This window comes from Magnolia sinica, chromosome 3 (assembly GCF_029962835.1).
Source record: "Magnolia sinica isolate HGM2019 chromosome 3, MsV1, whole genome shotgun sequence".
NCBI lineage: Eukaryota > Viridiplantae > Streptophyta > Magnoliopsida > Magnoliales > Magnoliaceae > Magnolia > Magnolia sinica.
In genome coordinates, this window is record NC_080575.1 from 29,872,662 (window position 1) to 29,894,504 (window position 21,843).

Here is a 21,843-nt window from a genome sequence, read left to right on the forward strand (position 1 = left end):
TGGGTCCGCTATTGTCGACACGATTTACTCAATCAGCGGGATACTGAGATCGTAGGGATATTATACGCAATCCGTGGATCGTGTAGCGCATCATGCGGATAATGCGTATCTGGGAGCGAAGCAATCAGCTACGTTTGCTTATGGTAGTTTCCGAATCTAGCAGACGGAATGCCCGCCTTGACATATTGCCTCGGCTCGGCGCTCTGGAAACCTTCTCTTTAAGGTCCAAGGCAAGGTGCCCGATTTATCTTATCGGGTCGGACTTCGTGCAATTGATGTCAGTGGTCGGATTGTTTGTCTTCCGTCAGACATTAGGTAGGCAGCTTACCACTTCCGATCAAAGTGTGGAAGTCACTTCGATCCTCTGCCTCGAAGTAAGAGCACCTTCATAGCTAAGAGCACCTTCATAGCGCATGACTTCTTCAGGGACGCTTACATCAGGTCAGACGAGCATAGCCTCGGTTGTTCATATACTTGGTTGAATTGATTTGAGGCTTACCCATAAGTTTATTAGGGCTCAAATCTTCCCATAACAATAATAATAATAATAATAATAATAATAATAGCTACATGCAAGAGATTTGGAAATGATGCTGCCACGTGCAATGCAATAAATATAAATCTCGACAAATACATAGCAATCAACTTCTATTATCAACTCTCCAGGGTCATCCTGACACCAGCATATTTCTGTCTTTTTGGATGAGACGAATAATCGATGAGATTGGATGGTTGAATAGAGAGGATGAAGTTGAGGTGTTGCCCAAGAGAATTTGCCATCTGCCCACGCCAGTGCCCAGACCTGCTCATGCACAGGCAACACTTGTCGATATGGCCCATGGGTGCAAGATCCGAACTTTTCATCAAATGGGAAAGCTTTCTTAGATCATTTGGTCCAAAATTCAGAGGGCAAGTAAAACGTCTGAATGATTTTTGTTTCCAGCTGTCGATTTCTTTTATACACTGGCCTACATTATGAACCAGCCCGATTTTGGCCAGATGATCTAGAAAGTGTGGCGCACATCATGGAAAGCTCAGATCTTATATATATATGCTATGTTGGCATGTGATGGCGTGGTTTGGACCAGATATTGATTCGATGAGAGATGCAACAAAAAAAAAATGCGAGCTAAAGTGGAAAATTCGTAAATGGACATTTACTTCCAAATGAAAATTTTGAGCAGCTTATGCTATTCAAGATAAGAATATGATACATTATCAATTCATTATTGGTCCACGTGGCATCCAAAATCTGGACGGATCATCAAGTTGACCCAGCGGAATATGCAGGTCGCGGAAGGCAAACTGACATGCCAGTAGCTACCTCACTCTTGTGTATGATGTGGGCCCACCACCTGTTAAAATGCTCAGCTGCCCACCAGTTCGCGCCGAACTCGTGCTAACTTTTTTTAACACACATCATATGTGATGTGACTCTGAAATGTAATCTGTCTGCATGAAGCAGAATCTCATGAAACGTTCCGGCCCAATTTTTACTTTGATCTAAAACTTTGGTGGGGCATGAAAAATGAAAATAGTCTTCTCCCTTTATTTGCATTTCTCTTTGCTATGGCCCACTAGAATTTTAGATGAGAGTAAAAATTCGTACCTTGGGATTTCATAGGATTCCACATCACATGCACCGTTTGGATTAGACACCCATGACACGTGTGCAAAAGATGCACAAGTGTATTGGTGCACGGGTGAGCATGACACGTGTGTGTATATATATATGCCAAAATGTCCTATATAGTCGAGCTCATGGGATCTTCCCATGAGGTCTGAGTTGTGTGGGCCCACCGTGATGCATGTCAAACATCTATCCCATCAGTCAGATGCACCATTCCATGGTGGGCCTAGGACTTAGGACTTAAAAACCAAGTCAATTCATGACTTTTGTGGGCCACACTACATACAAAAGTTGAGAGGGGTTATCCTCCATTAAAACATTAATAATCATTTGTTGGGCCTACTGATATGTGGTTCACAAATCCAGCCCATCCATTATGTGTGTACCACTTGGATGAGGGGTTAGACCAAGTTTCTGATGCATCAAAATTTCAGGTGGCCCCCACTAAGTTCTTTTATATATTTTAGGCATGTATTCACATGATTTTAGATGGTATGGCCCACCTAAGTTCCGTATACGGCTGATTTTTGGGATATCCCATAATTTAAAGGGGACCCATCAAATGCATGGTGTTGATGTTCGACATACATTATGGTGGGGCCCACACAGCTCGACCTCATGGAAAGTTCCCATGAGCTCGACCGTATAGAACCTTTTCCCCATATATAGCAGGGTGAGTTAACTCTGTGTGACCCATCATGATGTATGTGTAGTATTGCACACTGTCCGTTTTTACAGCTTATTTTAAGGTGTGAGCCCAAGATTGAAACATATCCAAAGCTCAAGTGTGCCACACCACAAAAAACAGTGGAGACAATGACATCTGCCATTGAAACCTTCCTAAGACTACACTGATATTTATTGGTCATTCAACCTTTTTCATAAGGTCACACATACATGGATAATGCAAAAACACAAATATCAGCTTGAACTAAAACTTTTGTGGCCCCTAAGAAGTTTTTCAACTGTAAGTGTTCAATTCCCTTGTAGTCCACTTGAGCTTCATATATCCTTCAATTTTGAGCATGTACCTTAAAATGAGTTGAGCACGTACCTTAAAATGAGCTAAAAATGGATGAATGAAATGAATAAAACACATACATGACAGTGGGTCTCACAGGGTTTACTCACCATGCTATAGCACTTTTTAAGTTACTACACACAGTCCGCATCCTCCAACACCCACCACCCAAATGGTAAGATCATTCGATCGATGTGATATTTATCCGTAGACTCCAACTAAGGCCGTTTGGCCTCTACTATACATGACATAAGGAGCAACCAGACATTTTGCCAACACATTTAGTCTTAAGAGAGTCGTCATCTTTAAAATTTTAGAATACACTAAATAAGCTTTTCATGATAAGTAAGGGATATGTATGGAATCCTAAATACCTAAGCGCTTCCAAGCCCTCACCTTGAAGCTAGACACGTTGCAAATAGCTTGGATTTTGTCCGCTCCGTTTTCTTGCGCAAGTAATCCCCTCCCAACTCTTTATATTTGCACATAGATCCCAGACCACCAGACAAAGGTGATGTTGGGCCCACCATAACAAATACATGGTGAATCCGGATCCTCTGCTTGACACAGGCAGTAAAATCAGGGCGCGGATTATGTATTACCCCTGCTTGTTCGGAGCTCCGGACAGGCGGAGGCTCCAAGGGCCATTGAAGGGCCACCGTGATGTATGAGTCTTATCCACAACATCCTTCTCTTTTTTCATATCATTCTAGAATAATATAAATAAAATAAGGAAAATTAAAGGCTCAAGTGGACCGCATCATATGAAGCAGCGGTGTTAAGGACACCCACCGTTGAAACATTCCTAGGGCCCAATGTGTCATTTATTTTCCATCCAACCCCTTGATATGGTCATATACACCCGGATGAAGTGAAAAAACAAATATCATATTCATCTAAAACTTCCGTGGCCACTAAGAAATTTTAAACTGTAGGAATCTAATCACCACCGTGTGGCCCATTTAACACTTCAATATTCTCTATTTTCAGGATAATATGAAAAAACAAAATGACCGTGTGGATAAAGTACATACATCACAGTGGCCCCTCATTGGCCCTTGGAGCCTCCACCTATGCTGTGCTCCAAACAGGCGGGGGTAGTACCTAATCCACGCGGGTAAAATTAATCTTTCCTGCATTGTAATTGGTCCATGTCATTAGTGACACTATCAGCACTGCTGCATTAAATACAGTGTCTGATGATGTGGTCCAATTAGATTGCAACAAGCAGAATTTTCATGAAGCAAAGGATCCGGATTCATGGCGCATTGTCTCGTGTCAGGACCTCATCCCACTCAAGTAGCATATCTAAAACTAGAGTGATCCAAGAAACAGGAAAAAGAAGGGTTGTGTTGCCCATCATTGGCAGCCTTCCCTCTCTTCCCTTTGTTTTTCTCTCACCCTATCGAAATTTATCTCCTTTCATCTCTTCATGTTGCACGTGCCACTTCACTAGTACTGAACACTACACTAAAGGAAGAGACCACTATCTCATAGCCCTCAAACCAATCAGTTTAGAAGATCCAATGACTCTCAGCACCACCCTCTCAGCATGGCTTCCTCTTCTTCTAATGATTATAATCCCTTCTCTTCCTCTCTTCCTTTTCATACAGAAAAGGAATCGTAAAAGAACCTCAAAGCTCCCTCCAGGTCCATCTGGCCTTCCCATCTTTGGCAACCTGCACCAGCTCACTTCCTTGCCTCATCGCAAGCTCTGGCTACTCTCTAGAAAGTATGGCCCACTCATGCATTTGCAACTGGGCCATGTACTGACCCTCATCGTTTCTTCTGCGAGAATTGCCAAGGAGGTCATGAAATCTCAAGATCTTCATTTCTGCAGCCGGCCGGCACTCGTCTCATTCAAAAAACTCTCTTACAATTTCTCAGATGTGTCTTTTGCACCCTACGGTGAGTACTGGCGACAGATCCGCAAGATCGGCATGGTTGAGCTGCTTAGCACGAGAAGGGTGCAATCCTTTCGAGATGTTCGAGAGGATGAAGTTGCAAGAATGGTTACTTCGATTTCTTCTTCTTCTTCAGTACATGTCAATCTGAGTGAGATGATGATTTCTCTCGCCTGCAACATAGTTTGTAGGGCTGCTTTTGGTAAGAGCTACAATGAAGGAAATGAACATGAGAAGATGGAATTTCATGGAGTGCTTAAGGAGGCAGCGATCACGTTTGGGAGTTTCTTTGTTGCTGATTATTTGCCATGGATGTGGTGGGCCGATGTGATCACAGGGTTGAATGGACGGCTGGAGCGGATTTTCTCCAAATTGGATGCTTTTTATGAACGAATCATCAACGAGCATCAGGATCGGAATAGGCCTGAAGCTGAGGCGGATGACTTTGTTGATGTGCTGCTTCAAGTGCAGCAGGAATACCATCTCACTAGAGATCAAATCAAGGGAATAATCATGGTAATCCAGTCTTTCTCTTCTTCTTTGCTTTCTTCATTTCTTCCGACTGCTTACAAAAGATCTATCCTAAGAATTTCTTAGATAGAACACGAAGGTTTGGTATGGACCAAACGGAGGGAAAATCACCACATGGGCAGATTGAGTCGTACCATTGGACTAAATCGTATCCACCGAAGGTTTTGGTATGGCTGCATGGCTTGCGACTGAACTGTCCAAAGCCTTGCTTTTTTAGGCACTGCATGAGGATCCTCTGTGAACCACAGGGGTTTAGAACACGTACCTTCGACAGTCATGTCGCCAAAGAAGGTGAAAATGATCGCCTGCGTCAGATTCTTCGACTCCTTTCACCCTGCCAGATGATGAAAATGAAGGGTCTTTAATTGGGATGATGGAGAGGCGACCAAGAGCTTGGCGACTCCTGACGGACTCGCTGCCCGTCTCCTTCACTTCCACGGCTTAGAAAGAGGGAAGAAACCCTCTAGCTAGGGCTGTCAATGGGCCGGGCAGTCCCGACCGGCCTTTGGGCTTGGCCCGTATTGGGCCGGGTTTGGGGAGGTGTTTAAGGCCAGACGGTTGGGCTCCGGCGTAAATCAAAAGCCCGATTGTAAATTGGACCTGACTCGGGCTAACACCCCAAAAGCCCATATACCCAGCCCGGCCCAATAGGTTTTTTCTAAATCTAATTTTTCTCCCCCTTTTTTTTTTTACACACGCACACACACCCCCACACACTCACGCCATAGTGGAATTTCACAGATGAGTCACACCAAAATATCATTTATTCACCGAGATATTCAGGGCTTCGGCTCCGGCAGACTCACGACAGGCTTTGTGTAAATGTCTCAGGCCAGATTCCGGTTGGACTATTTTAGCCTCCCAGGCTGGATTTGGGCTTAGGTTCAGAATTGCAGGCCGAGCTTGGACTGAGCTCAGCCGGGCCCTAACCCGGCCCATTGACAGCCCTACCTCTAGGGTTACAACTCCTTACAACAGAGTTGTATGGTACTCCAGGTGTGCAGCTAACAATGTACTTCCACATTCCTGTGGATCCTACCTGAAACTAAATTGACATGATCAATCATCCATCACACAACATTAATAATAAATGCCATGTGTGGCCCTTTCTTACATTCTCCCACTTGGGTCACTAATGGCATTAAAATTTATGCAACGTGCTATGCATGTATTTGGTTTATTTCATAGAAGCTCAAAACTTTACGTGATATTTTAATAAATCATGTGTAATATTATATATAATTTGATCCATTAAAACTACTAATATGAGACTATAATATTCATTACTTTGTTTATTAAGTTGTGACTAAGCGAAATCACATATACCACACCCTGATCGATAGCTCAAGTGGTAGACTGAGTAAACGATACGTCGTTTCAACACTGAGGTCTTGGTATCGATCCCTAGTGGGGGTGGCTAACAGTGAAGTGTGAACTCACAGTGGAGTGTACTAACAAGCTAACAAAAAAAAAAAAAAAAATTTAAAAATCACATATACCAATACTTTCAACAATGTGGATTCTAATAGCACAGGTGCATGATATGAAAATTTCATGCCAAGTGATACTCTACATATGAACCTGTAAGTGATACACCTCAATAAATGCTCTATATTGTTCATTTACTTTATACATGCACAAATAATATATTTAATGAATAGGAATTAAAATAATATAAACATAAATCATCAACTAAACTTTAATTAACTGAAATGTGTACACAACTTTAATGTTTTTATTCTCCCACTAACTCTGTCTCGTGATAAACAATGTTTTTATCAGTTGAGGACTAATAATTCTAAATCCTCTTATTTTTCTTTAACGAGAGACCTTAGGCATATACTCTTTATCTTTATTCTCGAGAGAAATGTAGTGCCGCAATGCCTAGCACCCGACGTCATAGCATGCATTAAAATCTGTTTTTAGTTGATGAACTCACAAGTATCCATATTACATTCTCTTGTCCAATGACATTCCTTCCATGAAATAAAACCTAAAATGAACTTCCCATTAATGAGGCACTCAAGGTAAATTGAACTATTCATCGATCAATTCCACTTCACAAATGTTATTGTATATGAGTATAATACCTTAACACATTGTCTGTCACCTTTCGTGGATCATCACTTAGATTCTTAATTTTCCAAAATTTCTGTTTTACGATTTCTATAAGGTCGAGTGCAAGCTTCCAAACTTTCACAATATTCGATAAATCCAGAGTGAGTTAAGACAAGAAAGAGGACTAAGAGAAGATGTGATTATACATAGAATGACATGTAGAAGATTGGGTAACCATGAGTTTCTAATGTGACGGGATTCAAAATTCCGGTAAGTCCAGAACATAATTTTAACGGGAATCTATGAACGGCCTCCCACACACACGAAGCTACGGTGAAATGATTGGATTTAATTGGCTTGAATGCCGAGTTGACTTAGAAGTAAAAATGTGTTTGACTTGGAGTTGTCATTAACCAAATGAAGCTTGGAATCTACAACCGGCTTGAAACCGTAGAATCATTCAAAGGTTGGAGAATCATAAGATTCTCCAAGTCAAGTGACTCATGCGATTGGTCTACGATCATAATTCTGAGTAAGGGCCTCGGTTACAGAAAAGGAATGGATTAGGTACCCTTTTTCACCAGTGCAATGCATAATCTCTATTTTATGAGATTTTATGATTTTTTGGAGGATTTAGCAGAGTTTCCGCATCGCTACATCTAGTTATGCTTCATGGAGTTTAAGGCTCCAAACAGGCAAAAGAAATTAAATAGGAGAGATGATTGTAGAAGTAAAGTAAAAAAGGTGAATCTGTGCTAGTGATATGTTTGGAATGTGCGGACTAAAATGTAAGCTGATTTGAGATGTGGGAAGGAAAATGGGTGATCCGACACTCTTTTTCTACATTAGAGATGGTTGGATATCCTTGATTCAAACACTACTTTGTTGACTTCGGTTTTATCTATGGCTTTTGACAAACAGATAGGGACATATTAGAGGCAGGAAGCGGCTCCTGACAGAGATAGAAAATTTTTTGTTAAAACAGTTGAAAGCGAAAGACAAAGTCTATAGAGCTTTCTGGTTTACTACTACGGAAACTCATAGTGACTCAAACTCTGGCTCTCTCCCCCTTTTTTTCACTGCGGGACCCCTTTAAATAGCCACTGAGAGTGAGCCTAGTGGCAAATCTTATCTTATCTTTGGTACAGCTGGATCGGTGAAGGATCGTCAACTCAGATAAATAAACGATTAACAATCGCCGGATGCCGTAATTGGGGCCGACCAGTGCTGCAGAACCCAGAACCGACCACTGTGTGGCCGGCTATGCGCGTAATCAGCCATAGGGTGGTCGGTTCCCACATACCCGATTTTGTAAAGGTTTCACATAACCTGAGGCCGCGGGAAGTGGTTTTTGGAATGTTTCTTGTTCTGTTGGTGGCAATTGGGTCATGCATCGCTTTGGTCCTGCTTTCTTGTGTGCTCTGGCAGTGACCGATCTAACCCGATAGGTGTGTTTAGGGTGTGTCTTTAGTCATATAGGCGCTTTGATCAGCGGCCTACTTGAAGTCAACAGATAGGATTAATTTCGTTGAAATGGTGAGGCCATCATCCAGAACCGATGGACCTTTGGCCGCTTATGCGTAAAACCAGTCATCCCATGACTTGTTTTATGCATAACCGATCATGCCATGACTGGTTATGTGTATAACCGATCAAATTGTGGTGTCTACACTTTCGTATGCATATGTGACTTCTTTTTTCCAAATATCACGACTAATTCAGTGAGCTTTAAAAGGGATAGCACTCTTTTGTTTAGAGTAAAATTATATGTGTATCACCTTTTTAAAGACTTTATTAACGTTTATCTTACTTTTATTTTTATTGTAATTCACATTTTCATCCTTCACATTTACATCAAACACATGATAGAAATATTGAAGATTAAACTAACATTTTGAATTTAAAACTAAAGTATAAATATTATTTTCAAAACCATCTTAATATAAAACATGAAAAGGTTTGTCCATGTGTGGCCTTTGGAACAAGTGGACCCATGATCCCAATGCTGCAGTTGCCATTGGGAGTGTCTTCCATTGCTCCTATCATGATCAGAGATAGAGGTGGGCATTGAGTCGGGTTGGACTGAGTTAGGTCCAACCCGACTCGATCTGATTTTGAAAAAGGCCTGACCTGAACTTGATCCGACTCGGTACCGAGTCCAGGTATGGGCTGGGCTGATCCGAACTGAGTCCCACCCGGTCAGAAATACCGAGTCAGATCAAGTTGGCACTGATTCGGATTGAGTCATCGTGCAGGGGCCCCATGAATAGGTTTCAACGGCAGATGTTATTATCTCCACCATTTCCTATGCGTGGTCCACTTGAGCATTGGATATGCTTCAATTTTGGGGATAAAATGGATGGATGGAGGGGATAAAATGGATGGACGAAGGGGATAAAATACATAAATCATGGTGAACCTCATAGAGTTTACTCAGTACGCAACCTGCTTCCATCTCCACCATTTCTTGTGACTGTGAGTGGTCCATCCTCTTAACTTAAAAATAAAAAAAATAAAAAATAAATAAATAAATAAAAAAAGATGCACCCGATGGGCCACTGGCCGAGAGAGAGAGAGAGAGAGGGGGGGGGGGGGGGGGCAGATCGAGTATGGCGGATCGAGTTTCAAGTTGAGTTACTGGGCAACTCAAACTTGACTCGGTTTGAGTTCGGATTGGGCAAAGCCTACTCGGTTCGGACTGACTCACCAATTCTGTTTGGGTCAGGTTGGGTCCGAACAAGTCGGACGAGTCGAGTTAGGTGAGTCGAGACGGTTCGTGCCCAGCTATAATCAGAGAAAGAGAGAGAAAAGGTCTATCCATGTGTGGCCTTTGGATGATGCATGATCGTGATCATGGCTATCCATGGGAGGCAATGAATAAAGTCAACGATGGGACTGATTCCACGTTATCATGTTCATTCGGGCCCTTATTGTAAAAAAAAAAAAAGAAAAAAGGTCCAGCCCATTTAAGATATCCGGGCCCAGCAACCAACTCCTCTCCTATTCAACCATAAACCCTTCAACTTCAAATCCAAACATACACCATCACCACCTTCATGAAGTCCGAAGCCCTGGCCCAGTGTCCTGTCGGAATCCCGACCTCAAGTGTCACATTCCAGCAATGGGCTTGGAAACAGATGTTAACGGCCTGGAAAAATTGAGCCCAAAAACCAAAAGGCAGGAACAGTTCGAAAAAGTTCCAGCCAGCACTTCCAACATCACCATGATCGCAACGACTCTTGGTCGGCCATAAATGCTCGATTCCAACAGTACAGTCGGCCATTAGAGCACCTTTTAAAAATCACCTGAGTTGATGTCGTGGTAAAGTTCTGATACCACACGTAAACCGCAGCGGGTTTCACGACCACCACGGCATCAACGGTTTACAACACATACCTTAGTCGGCCATTGACGCGGACTGAAGAGGTCGCCGGAGAAGGTGAAGATGATAGCCGGCTTTCGGATTCTTCCGATCCTTTCACCCCGCCAGACGATGGGAATCGAGGGTCTTGTATCGGGATGATGGAGAGGGGACCGATAGATCCCTTTTATCACCATTTGGTCGGCGGCGAGTTCCACCTTCCGACGGATTCACCGCCCGTCTCCTCCGCTTCCATGGCTAGAAAGAGGGCTGAAGCTCTCCTGTGTTACAACTCATTTCAACGGAGTTGTATGGTAGTCCGCACGTGCCGCTAACGGTGCACACTCCACATCCTTGTGGTCTACCTGAAGCCACACTGAGATGATCGAATCCGTTCATCGCGTAGCCTTGATGATAAATCCCATGCGTGGCTCACTAATTTCTTGCATCCACATCTTTGGCCCGGAGGGATCGTAGCAAAAGCCAACTGCTGGCCCCATAGACCCACCTCAGGAATGGAAATTTCCGGAGAGATCCGAAGGTGACGCAGGGAATGACGTGAGGTCGAGCACCGTCCTCCCCACCGAACTTCTCTTGACTCCTCACCGAGACTCCTCAAATCCCCCTGGAAAAGAACAAGAAAATTGAAAATAAACGAGCTCACAACCCATTAAACATGGATACTAAAAGAAATTTTATAATCAAACTACAACTAAAACTCCTATAATTCGTAACTTACAAATAATAGACGGTCGTGATGTCTACTAGTTTTCGACCAAAATTAGCAAGGGCCTGCACAGTAACGCTGAAAATTTTAACTTAATGCGGAATTGGAAAGTAATCAGCATTTAGTTTTGTTTGTTAACACGGAATGTGGAAAGCGCTCCACGTATTTTTTGCTGAACTTTTTCAACAATGAAGGTCTAGCTTAATGGTGAATGGAGAATGTGCTCCATGTATTTTTTTAATTCCAAAATTGCCCTGCACTTTCTCATTTGTGTAGAACATTACCCAACTTTTAACGTGTGGCACTTCTCTGGGCCCACTATGATGTGTTAGATCTACACCACCCATCAACTTTTCTATATCGTCCTAGATCATGATCCTAAAAAATGAGGCACATCCATGTTGGGAAGCGCGGAAGGTGAGCCCTCAAGATCTGACGGTCTACACGATGTTTGGAATCTTTACAAAGCAGAAGATTGACGCTCCAACGGCCCGCCTATCTACTACTGGAGTAGATGGATCTATTCACACCTCTGATCCTATAGTATAAGTGGCCCCGGATTGCGATCTATGGATCAGATCGTCCCCGGGACAAGCTAAAATGGACAGACTATAGTGCACACTGTATCTCTCTATATACTCTCGGTTTATCGTATGATCCAATGCGAGAGAGAGCGCATCCCTTTTTATACGAAAGGAAGGAGAGATCGGATGAGATAGGATGAAACCATATTATCCGGTCAAATCCCTATCTCCTATCATATTTCAAATTCAAAGTTGAATTTGAAATCTTAACCGAATGGAAAAGGCCGGAAGAAGCCTAAACATGTGGGACTCACCCACTAGTGATTGCTCACCAGTGGCCCCCACTGGCCTACGTCTAACATCTCCCACTCAATCACATTGTGGGATAGGCACAAAAATTTATCCATTTAACTCGCCTAATAACAATCAAAGATCAAACATCGCGATCAAAAGAATCAGAGGCGTGGGACCAGCTGGATCACCGTAATCTTCTCACAATTGCTTAAGTACTAAGTGACCACCTAACTAGTACTCAATAACCCAAGCTTTACAATGCCTGTCCTAGTTCGCATGACCACACCGGATGGAGTTGACTCCCGACCTGGAGTACTTGGCCAACATACGCACTTATCCAACTTATCGAGTTATTCTGAAAACTTGAGTTTTCACAAACTTCGACTAAAACTAATTAAAAGCAATACTTATATATATGTGCTTTTTAAGAAAAATATTGTTTGCAAAAGTCTAATAAAAACAACTCAATACTGTCGGCAGATAAGTCTTCAAGTGCGTATTTATTATTCTAGAAACTTGGTGTAGTTGTCATGGGATCTTCCCCACGCAGATGTGTAATTTGGAATTAATCAAGCCGCTTTCCTAGCGTAACTAAGTCTGGTCAATCAAGGACCTTTCGTCATAGTACACTAAAGTAGCGACACTCAATCTCATCCTCATATACACAAGATGAGGGTAGCTAAGGACACGAAGAGTCACCTACGGGATTGCCTACTCGCACGTTGCAATGATTAGATCGAATCAAAGCAATCCGTAGGTAAAAGGTCTCAGCACGTGGCTACAATCCACGTCGTAAAGTAGATAATACTAGGTGAATGTCAGGTCTATAATACGCAGGTCATTCTACATGAGGTACGACTCATCTCATAATCTCATAACCTGGCTTTAAATTCAGGCCATAACATTGATCGCATAAAAAGAATGGTGCGATTATGTTATTCGACTTTATCAGTCTCATCTTCAATCTTAAAAGATTGTAGGCGGATACGACTCACTCATATCCTCATCCTTTATTATTCAAAATAAAGAGAAGTTCATACCTCAATGTATAAACATGACCCCAAATGTACCTCTCTTGTACATTCAAGGTTGGTCAACCCATGCGAGTGGGTGACCGGCCTGCCGACAAAAATAGAAATCCTACATGATCTCAAGGTAAATGTTGATGATCTTCATACCTAGTTATATTAGTGTTCAATACTGAATAAATTGAATATATTATTCATGAAAGATCGAATGTATTACAAAACAAGGACATCAGTCAAACTTTCCTCAATCTCATCTGCCTGACGTGAACCTGAAATAGATCTCTAGCTATAGGTTTCGTCATGGGATCAGCCATCATCTCCTTAGTAGGAATGTAGCTAAGGGTGGCCTTCTTATCTCTCACTTGATCACGGACGTAATGATACTTGATCTCAATGTGCTTAGATTTCTAGTGGTGTTTAGGGTCCTTTGTTAAGTCAATGACAGAAGTATTGTCTATCTTTAGCGATATAGGCTGACGTACACTCGGTACAACACCCAAACTCAATAAAAATCTGCAAACCCATACACACTCCTGAACTGCAGCACAACTTGCAATGTACTCAGCCTCCATAGATAAAAGAGTTGTGAATGTCTGTTTCTTACTTGACCATGAGATACCTCCTCCCCCAAGTAAGAATACATACCCTGAAGTAGACTTTCCCTCGTCGGCGTCATTACCCCAAGTAGCATCAGAATATCCTTTGAGTTCGAGGCTTGTGCCTTCATAACACAACATTAGGTCTTTTTCTCCTCTGAGATAGCGGAATATACGTTTGACGGCTTGCCAATGAGACTGTCTCGGGTTACTCTGATAACGGCTGACTATGCCAACTGCATAGCTGATATCCGGTCTGGTGCAAAGCATAGCATACATTAAGCTCCCTACTGCACTTGCATAAGGTACTAAGGACATAGCTAATTTCTCGAGTACAGTCTGGGGACACGATTTCTTGTCTAGCTTGGTAGCTTTATCCATAGGGGTTTCAATAGCTTTTGAATTTTTTAGCCCGAACCGCTCTAAGATCTTTTGTATATAGGGTACTTAAGACAAACCTAAAAATTTCTTAGGGCGATCCCTGATGATTTTTACCCCAAGAATAAAGTTGGCTTCACCGAGGTCTTTCATCTCAAAGTTTGAAAATAGTCAATCTTTAGTCGACATCAACAATTGCATGTCATTACCACCTAACAGGATATCGTCTACATACAGAGATGGTATCACAGAAGATCTTCCAAACCGTTTCATGTATACACAATGATCTTCTTCACTCACGTAAATCCAAAAGTGGTGATGGCCAAGTGGAACCACATGTACCACTGTCTTAAAGATTGCTTCAGCCCATAGATAGATTTCAACAACTTGCAGACTTTCTTTGGATATTTTTTGTCCACATAACTCATGGGATGTTGCATGTATATCTCTTCATCCAAGTCACCATTTAAGAATGCGGTTTTTACATCCATCTGATATAACTCTAAGTTTAAACTTACGACAATGGACAAGATCATGCGGATTGAGGAGAACTTTGCAATAGGTGAAAAGGTCTCCTCGTAATCAATGTCTTCTTGTTGTGTAAAACCTTTAGCAACTAATTGTGTTTTATACTTGTCCACTATACCATCTGCCTTTCTTTTGATCTTAAGTACCCATCTATTACCTATCGCTTTGCGATTGGAAGGCAGATCAACAAGTTCCCAGACTTTATTTTTCTCCATGAAAGCGATCTCTTCGTACATAGCATTCACCCAATCGACCGAGTTAGAAGATAATAATGCATCCTAATACGAATCAGGTTCATCATCATCAACTGCAATGCAAGAGAATGTTTGTCCCTCAATATCGAAGTATCTTCGAGGAATTAATCCTCTTTCGCTTCGACGTAACTCAGGAGCCTGCTGAGATGTCCTCCCACTATCCTGACGAACTATAGGAGCATTATCATCGTGAGAAGCAGAACTCCCACTCTCCTGAGATACATCGGGTATTTCAAAAAATTATAATGGAACATTTTGCTTCATTCGGCTTGGGTATCTATCTTCAACGAAGGTCACGTCTCAGGATTCTATCTCAATCCATTGTCCATGGTCCTCATAAACTAAAACGTATCCCTTTGAATGCATAGGATACCTTATGAACATGCATTTAATGGTTTTACTATCAAGTTTACCTCTATGCTGAATAAATAGTAAAACATATCCCAAAGATCCCCAAGGGCGTAGGTTGGCTAAAGAAGGAGTCCTTCCAGACCACATCTCATATGAAGTCTTAGGAATGGATTTGGGAGGGACTCTATTAAGGACGTAGACGACTGTTAACAGTGCGTCTCCCCAGAATGTGGTAGAGAGATTGGCTTGTGTCATCATCGATCTGACCATATCCAATAGTGTCCTATTCCTTCTCTCTACAACACCATTTTGTTGTGGAGTGTAAGTCATTGTGTACTGCCGAACTATTCCAACATTTTCACAATATGATTTAAACGTTTCAGATATATACTCGCCACCTCTATCAGATCGAAGGATTTTAATTTTTTTCTCCAGCTGATTTTCCACCTCAGCTTATATTTAAGAAAACAATCAAAAGCCTCAGATTTGTGTGAGATGAGATACACATATCCATAGCGCGAGTAATCGTCAATGAAAGTGACAAAGTATTGACATCTGTTTCTAGCATGCATATTAAAGGGTCCAAGATATCTGAATGGATTATCTCTAGTGTGCCCTTAGACCTACCCGCTTTGGGAAATAATTTCTTCAATATCTTCCCGGACACACAATGTTCACAAAATGACAAATCAACTTTGGATAAAGAGTCTAACAGACCAGAACGTACTAGTCTTGTCATACAATCCTTTCTTATGTGACCTAACCCCACGTGCCATTTTTGAGATTCAGATACTACAGTTTCATTCGACATAGCAGATAAAGCAAGAGGGGCATTATCACAATTTACGTCCAGAATAAATAAATCTGAAATTAAATTTTCTCATGCAAAGATGAGGTTATTCGGTCTCAAAGAAACTCTTGTTCCAAAAATCGAATATCAAAACCATCAAATAATAACCTAGAAACAGAAATTAAATTTTGACGCATCCCCGGTGCAAAAAGAGTATCACGAAGGATTATTGTTTGCCCTATGCGCGTACGGAGATGGAGAACATCAATCCCTAGTACGTCTTCAACAGCGTTATTGCCCATGTACAGCTTATAACTTCCTTTGGCTACAGGCTAGAATTCCTCGAGTCCTCGACGACTCTGTGTCACGTGCTTTGTTGCGCCTGAATCCAAAATCCACTCGTTAGATATAGTATCAATGGAAAGGATTTCAGAACAAACACCTACATACAAAGTATCTTGTAACTGAGAAATTACCGTCTTTTTATGGGCACACTGCCGAGCATAATGGCCAAAATTTTCACAGACAAAGTAGACTATATTTGTCTTTTTCTGCTTCTTCTTTCCATTCCCCTTCTTGAGATTTGGAGGAGGTGTTATGGTCTTCTGTTCTTGATTATTCTTCTTCGCCTTCTTGCGAGCTTTGGACCGTTTATTGTTAGCTTTCCTCTTATGGGTCTCTGCTACAAAGGCCTTGGCCGAACCTTCCTGAATTGCATTCATTTCAACCTCACATACCAAGTGGCCACAAAAGTCTCTGAACGTAGTGATAAAATCAGTATGGTTGAGAATTCTTTTGATTTGGGCCCAAGATTCAGGCAAGGAACTATGCATAGCTATAATCTTCTGATTTTCAGTCAATTTACACCTAACATTCCTAAGGGCACCTATCATTTGCTCCATCTTACGAATATGATCTTTGATGGGGCAGCCGACAGGCATCCTGTACTCTTAGAATTCTACGTTTATTGCCCTAACTTTCGCATCTGACTTCTGCGCATAAGCATCTGTCAGTGCTTCCCAGATTCCCTTAGCGGTTTCATGTACTTCATACGTAGGTATGAGTTCTTTGTGTATAGTGCTAAGAAGGACATTACGGGCTGAATGATTTTATTTTCGCCACTTATTATAGCGAGTCATCGCAACCCTATGTTCTTGTAAATTTCCGTTTTCAGCCAAGATGGGTTACTCTTGAACTACATCGAGTGTGTGAGATATGTCATCCTCGTCCAAAAGGCATCGCACCGCGCAGGACCAGTCTTCGTAGTTGTTGCTGTCGAAATGTTGTTCTTTCAGCTGTTTAGCGATTAACGCTTTGGTGGCCATCTCTACATTGCATGAGTATCACTACTTAGCTAAGATCTAAGGTATTAACACTAATCATCGGCATTTCTACGTGTTATATAAATTTTCAGAATATAAAAGTAATCAACACATGTTAAAGAAATCTAAAAGTCCACATACCCGGATGGGCGGTGTAGAACAATTAAGTTCTCTATTTAAGATGAAATTGGTACATTTATAAAATAATAATTGTATAACATGCAACCTTCCATTACATGGTTGCATGCATCATTTGGTGGAGGAGAATAAACTCTCACTCAGGTTATGCACAACCTTTATTTTAGGGAGCATCTAAGCACTAAGTTTTGTAATTTCTAATGAAAAAATGTAGGGGGCTTAGATCTAAACACATCAAGCCAAATATTTTCATACAAACCTCAAGTCGACCACACTATAGAAAGCAGTGGGAATGGAATGACTACCGTTAAAACCTTCTTAGGGTCCATTATGAAGTTTATTTGTCATTTAACCTCTTCATAAGGCCACACAAACCTGGATGAAGGGAAAAGACAAAAATCAACTTCACCAGAGGCTTATGTGGCCCTAAGAAATTTTTTATGGTAGGCACCCAACTCCCACCGTTTCTTGCAGTATGGCCCACTTAAGCTTTAAATTTGACTTTTTTTTGTCCCTTTCCCTAAAATGACATGGAAAAATGAATGAATTGTGTTGATAAAACATATACATCACGGTATGCCCTATGGAGCCATTTCCATCTCAAACTATACCGTTTACCGAGTGGGAGTATTACACAATCCCACCTGGATTTGGGGGAGCGGATCAAGTTGAGTAGCGAGACTCGCTACTGAACTGACGTCACCAAGTTCTGTGGGCCCACTGGTGTATGTGTTGTATCCACACCATCCATTCATTTGGAGAGATCATTTTAGGGTAAGAATGAGGCAGATCCAAAGCTGGAGTGGACCCCACCATAGAAAACAGTAGGGAGAGTTACGACCACCATTGAAACCTTCCCAAGGTCCACCATGATATTTATTTGAGATCCAACATGTTCATGTGTTAACGCAGACATGAAATGAGGGAAAAAAAAATATCAGCTTAATCGAAAACTTTTGTGGCTCTTAGAAGTTTTTAATGGTGGGTGTCACTCTCCCTACTATTTTCTATGGTGGGGTCCACTCAAGGTTTGGATCTAACTCATTCTTTGGATCATGCCCTAATATGATTTCTCCAAAAAGATGAACGGTGTGGATACAACACATACATCATGATGGGACCCACAGAACTTGATGACTTGGTGATGTCACTTCAGTAGAGTCTTGCTACTCAACTTGACAGTAGCTAATCCGCCTCCAATGATGGGGTTTAGCAGATAGCGTGGTGTGCCACATGCCACGTACCTTGGCCTTGATGTGGGGCCCACCTTGATGTATGTATCTTATATCCACTATGTTCATTGGTTTTTTCAAATAATCATGGGGCATTATATAAAAAATGAAGCAAATCCAATTATCAAGATCGTAGGAAATAGTGGTGAGTGACCATTAATGGGTCAAGAAAGTTCTAGGCCACATGAGATTTGGATCATCCTCATTTTTGGGATCAATCCCTAGAATGATTTGGAAAAATGGATGGACGGGGTGGATAAAACACATACATTATAATGGAGGCCACACAATACCGTCCAATAACTAAGGGCTATTGACATCGTTAGAGGTGGGTGGGACCTGACTGTGAGGCCCACCGTGATGTATGTGACTACAATCATGTCATCCATCCATATTGAAAGCTCACTTTTGGGCATGATCCAAAAAATGAAGCAGATCCAAATCTTAGATGGGCCATAGTACAAGAAAAAAGGGTAAATGACCATTAAAAAATTCTTACGAGCTAAAAAGCTTTGGATAAAGATGATATCCGTGTGGTCTCTTTTTTTTTTTGTTAGCTTGTTAGTACACTCCACTGTCAGTTGACACTTCACTGTTAGCCACCCCCACTAGGGATCCATACCAAGACCTCAAGTGTTGAAACTGGGTATCTTTCACTCGGTCTACCACTTGAGCTATGGATCAGGGTGTCTGTGTGGTCTCTTCATCTAGGTGTTTTTTACCTTATAAAAATGTTGGTAAATAAACATTTTTATTGAATCCATGAAGATTTTAATGGTAGGGATTCAATCATGATTATTTCGTAAGGGCAAATGTGTCAAATTAACATATTCCAAACATTTCAGAGGTTAGTTAACAAATGAGTTGTTCTAAATCCAATACTAGGTTTTCAACTTCAGATTTAGACTTCATGTTCTTCCAACTTCAGATTTAACAAACATGCCATAAATGTCCTATTTGGCTTCGTCACAATGTTCTCCTAATTATTCTAAGCACTTTTCATGTTGGGCACAACTCCTAAAGCCAAACGGATGAAGAGTTATAATCAAACTAAAACTTACTATTTATAGTAAAAATAGAATTAAAACAGGAAAATGACCGTCGATCTTTTTTATAAAAAAAATTCAAAGGCCGTATGTATTCATCCCAGAAAAGAGCTATACAACGCACCCACACTTCAGGCTAGCTCGGGAAAAAAGGACCCAGGACCAAAGCCGATCATATAACTTTCACAAATAAGGAAGGCCCGGCCTACCGACCAGACCCACGGGAGTGGGCCTACCTAAGATCACCCAAGCCAACCTTATCTAGGGACAAAAGACCCCTGACCTTAGGGGGAAGATTGCGAGCCAAGACTGAGACGAAGAAGCGTTGGGGTCCTGAGCCCCAACGGGCCATCTTATCCGCCGGTCTGCTCCCTTCTCTGAAAATATGGGAAATGGACACGACGGCCCTCTCACGTAACCGCTAAATCCTCTGGAGCCAGTATTTCCACCTCTAGTGGGAGGAGCCAGTCAAAATCGAAACTACCAATGAGGAATCTAACTCAATCTTGATTTGGTTAAAACCCTTCTCGACGCAGAGGCTAAGCCCAGTGTACACAGCCCGAAGCTCGGCTGATGAATTTGACTCGACCCCGAAGCCCATGGAGAATGCAAAAAGGAAGGAGCCGGATGCCCCTCTGCAAACACCACCACCCCCTGACCTCCCTGGGTTCCCAAGCACGAAACCGTCCACATTAAGCTTTACCGAACCCGGCCACGGAGTCCTCCACCTCACGACCTCGAAAGTAGTGATGGACGAGCTACCCGAGGGAATGCCCAGCTCAGCGAGCAAGCCGTGCTCCGACGAGAGGGAGCAAGAAGGAGGAATGGAGCCGCAATGCATAAAGGCGAGCCACCACTTCACTCAGTCGATCACAACAGATGGAAGCGGCACGATGCCTTCAAATTTAGCCGCATTTCTGGCACGCCAGATCTCCTAGAGGATGAAACACAGAGTCAGCCCCTACAACGTTGCAAACCGCCTTCTGGACAGGGATGGGAGCCACCAAAGATGCAGCCTGGAGGACACAGCAAGGGAGGCCAACATGGAGACGCTAAATATGGCCCCAAAGTAGAATTAAACTACAGAGGCGAGGGCTCCCCTGATGAACAGATGATCCACTGATTCGCAGTTAGTACAGGATGGCTGGATACCCTCACAGCAGACGCAGGAGGACGCAAGCTGAATCCCTTTGGATTGGACACGAAAGTCCACCGGGATGGCTTGACCCAGCAACCTCCACATGAATAGGGAGATTTTCGAGGGCATCTTAGCATGCCAAACCCACTTCGCCCACCCTTTCCGCTAACTTCTCTGCCTACACCTCTTCCAGGCAGACTTAACGGAAAAGGAACCGGATGGTTCGAACGGCCAAAAGCACTCAGCAGCATCCTCTGAAACACAGAAACCACCCTGGAACAGTAAATGGATGGTATCCTGGGGTAAGAACGAGAAGACAGACGAAGGAGGGAGGGGGCCATCGAAGCCGATGAAGTCGAAAATCCGCAAGGGGGGTAAAGTAGGCATTTCGCAAATCTGGCTTGCGTAACCTGGCATAGAAGGGTTGGGTTGCTAAAGTAGTTCGTCCTACCCCAAAATCATATATTTTACGTCTGATAACTCATTTTGGTTTGCAAGATACGTCTGTTTTAAGTTCTAACAATCTGGATCATCTCCATCTCCGATCGGGCCTTTTCTGGTCCATCTTGACCATGAAATTATCCGTGACCCGCTCTACATCAGAAGGTCTGGATTTTTTTTTAGTCTATGGCCCACTCACCCCTACCAATTACGATGCCGAAGCTTATCATGAGGTGTCCCACAACCCAAAACATATTAAGATGAAACTTCGGTCCTTACAAGCCCACATCAGGCCTTTTAAACATCATGACCTAAAATGATGTAATATTAGTAATATTATTGAGTTTGCCTCCCAAAGAGCCTAAGATTACATAGTTCTGTTGAGCGTATAACTCAACTGAACTTGAGGCATGCCAGGACAAGTGCTGAGGAGGGGAGTTAGGCTCAGACGAGATATTTTAACAGCAAGCAAATGCTTCAAAGGGTGTGAAGGGCTGCCAGATTTTGAATGGGGCTTTGGTACCCCGAAGCTATCCATTTCACAAGTATAT

The 21,843-nt window shown here is 42.3% G+C and overlaps 1 protein-coding gene across 1 annotated transcript in view; it reads left to right on the top strand.

The window, feature by feature from the left end:
• Positions 1-4,114: 4,114 nt before the first annotated feature.
• Positions 4,115-21,843, top strand: part of LOC131239764 (cytochrome P450 71A1-like) — a 34,209-nt gene continuing 16,480 nt past the window's right edge. Inside the window, exon 1 of the mRNA XM_058237623.1 lies at positions 4,115-5,071. Within this exon, the coding sequence (XP_058093606.1) occupies positions 4,178-5,071 (894 nt within the window). The 5' untranslated portion in view covers positions 4,115-4,177. The remainder of the gene's footprint in view (positions 5,072-21,843) is intronic.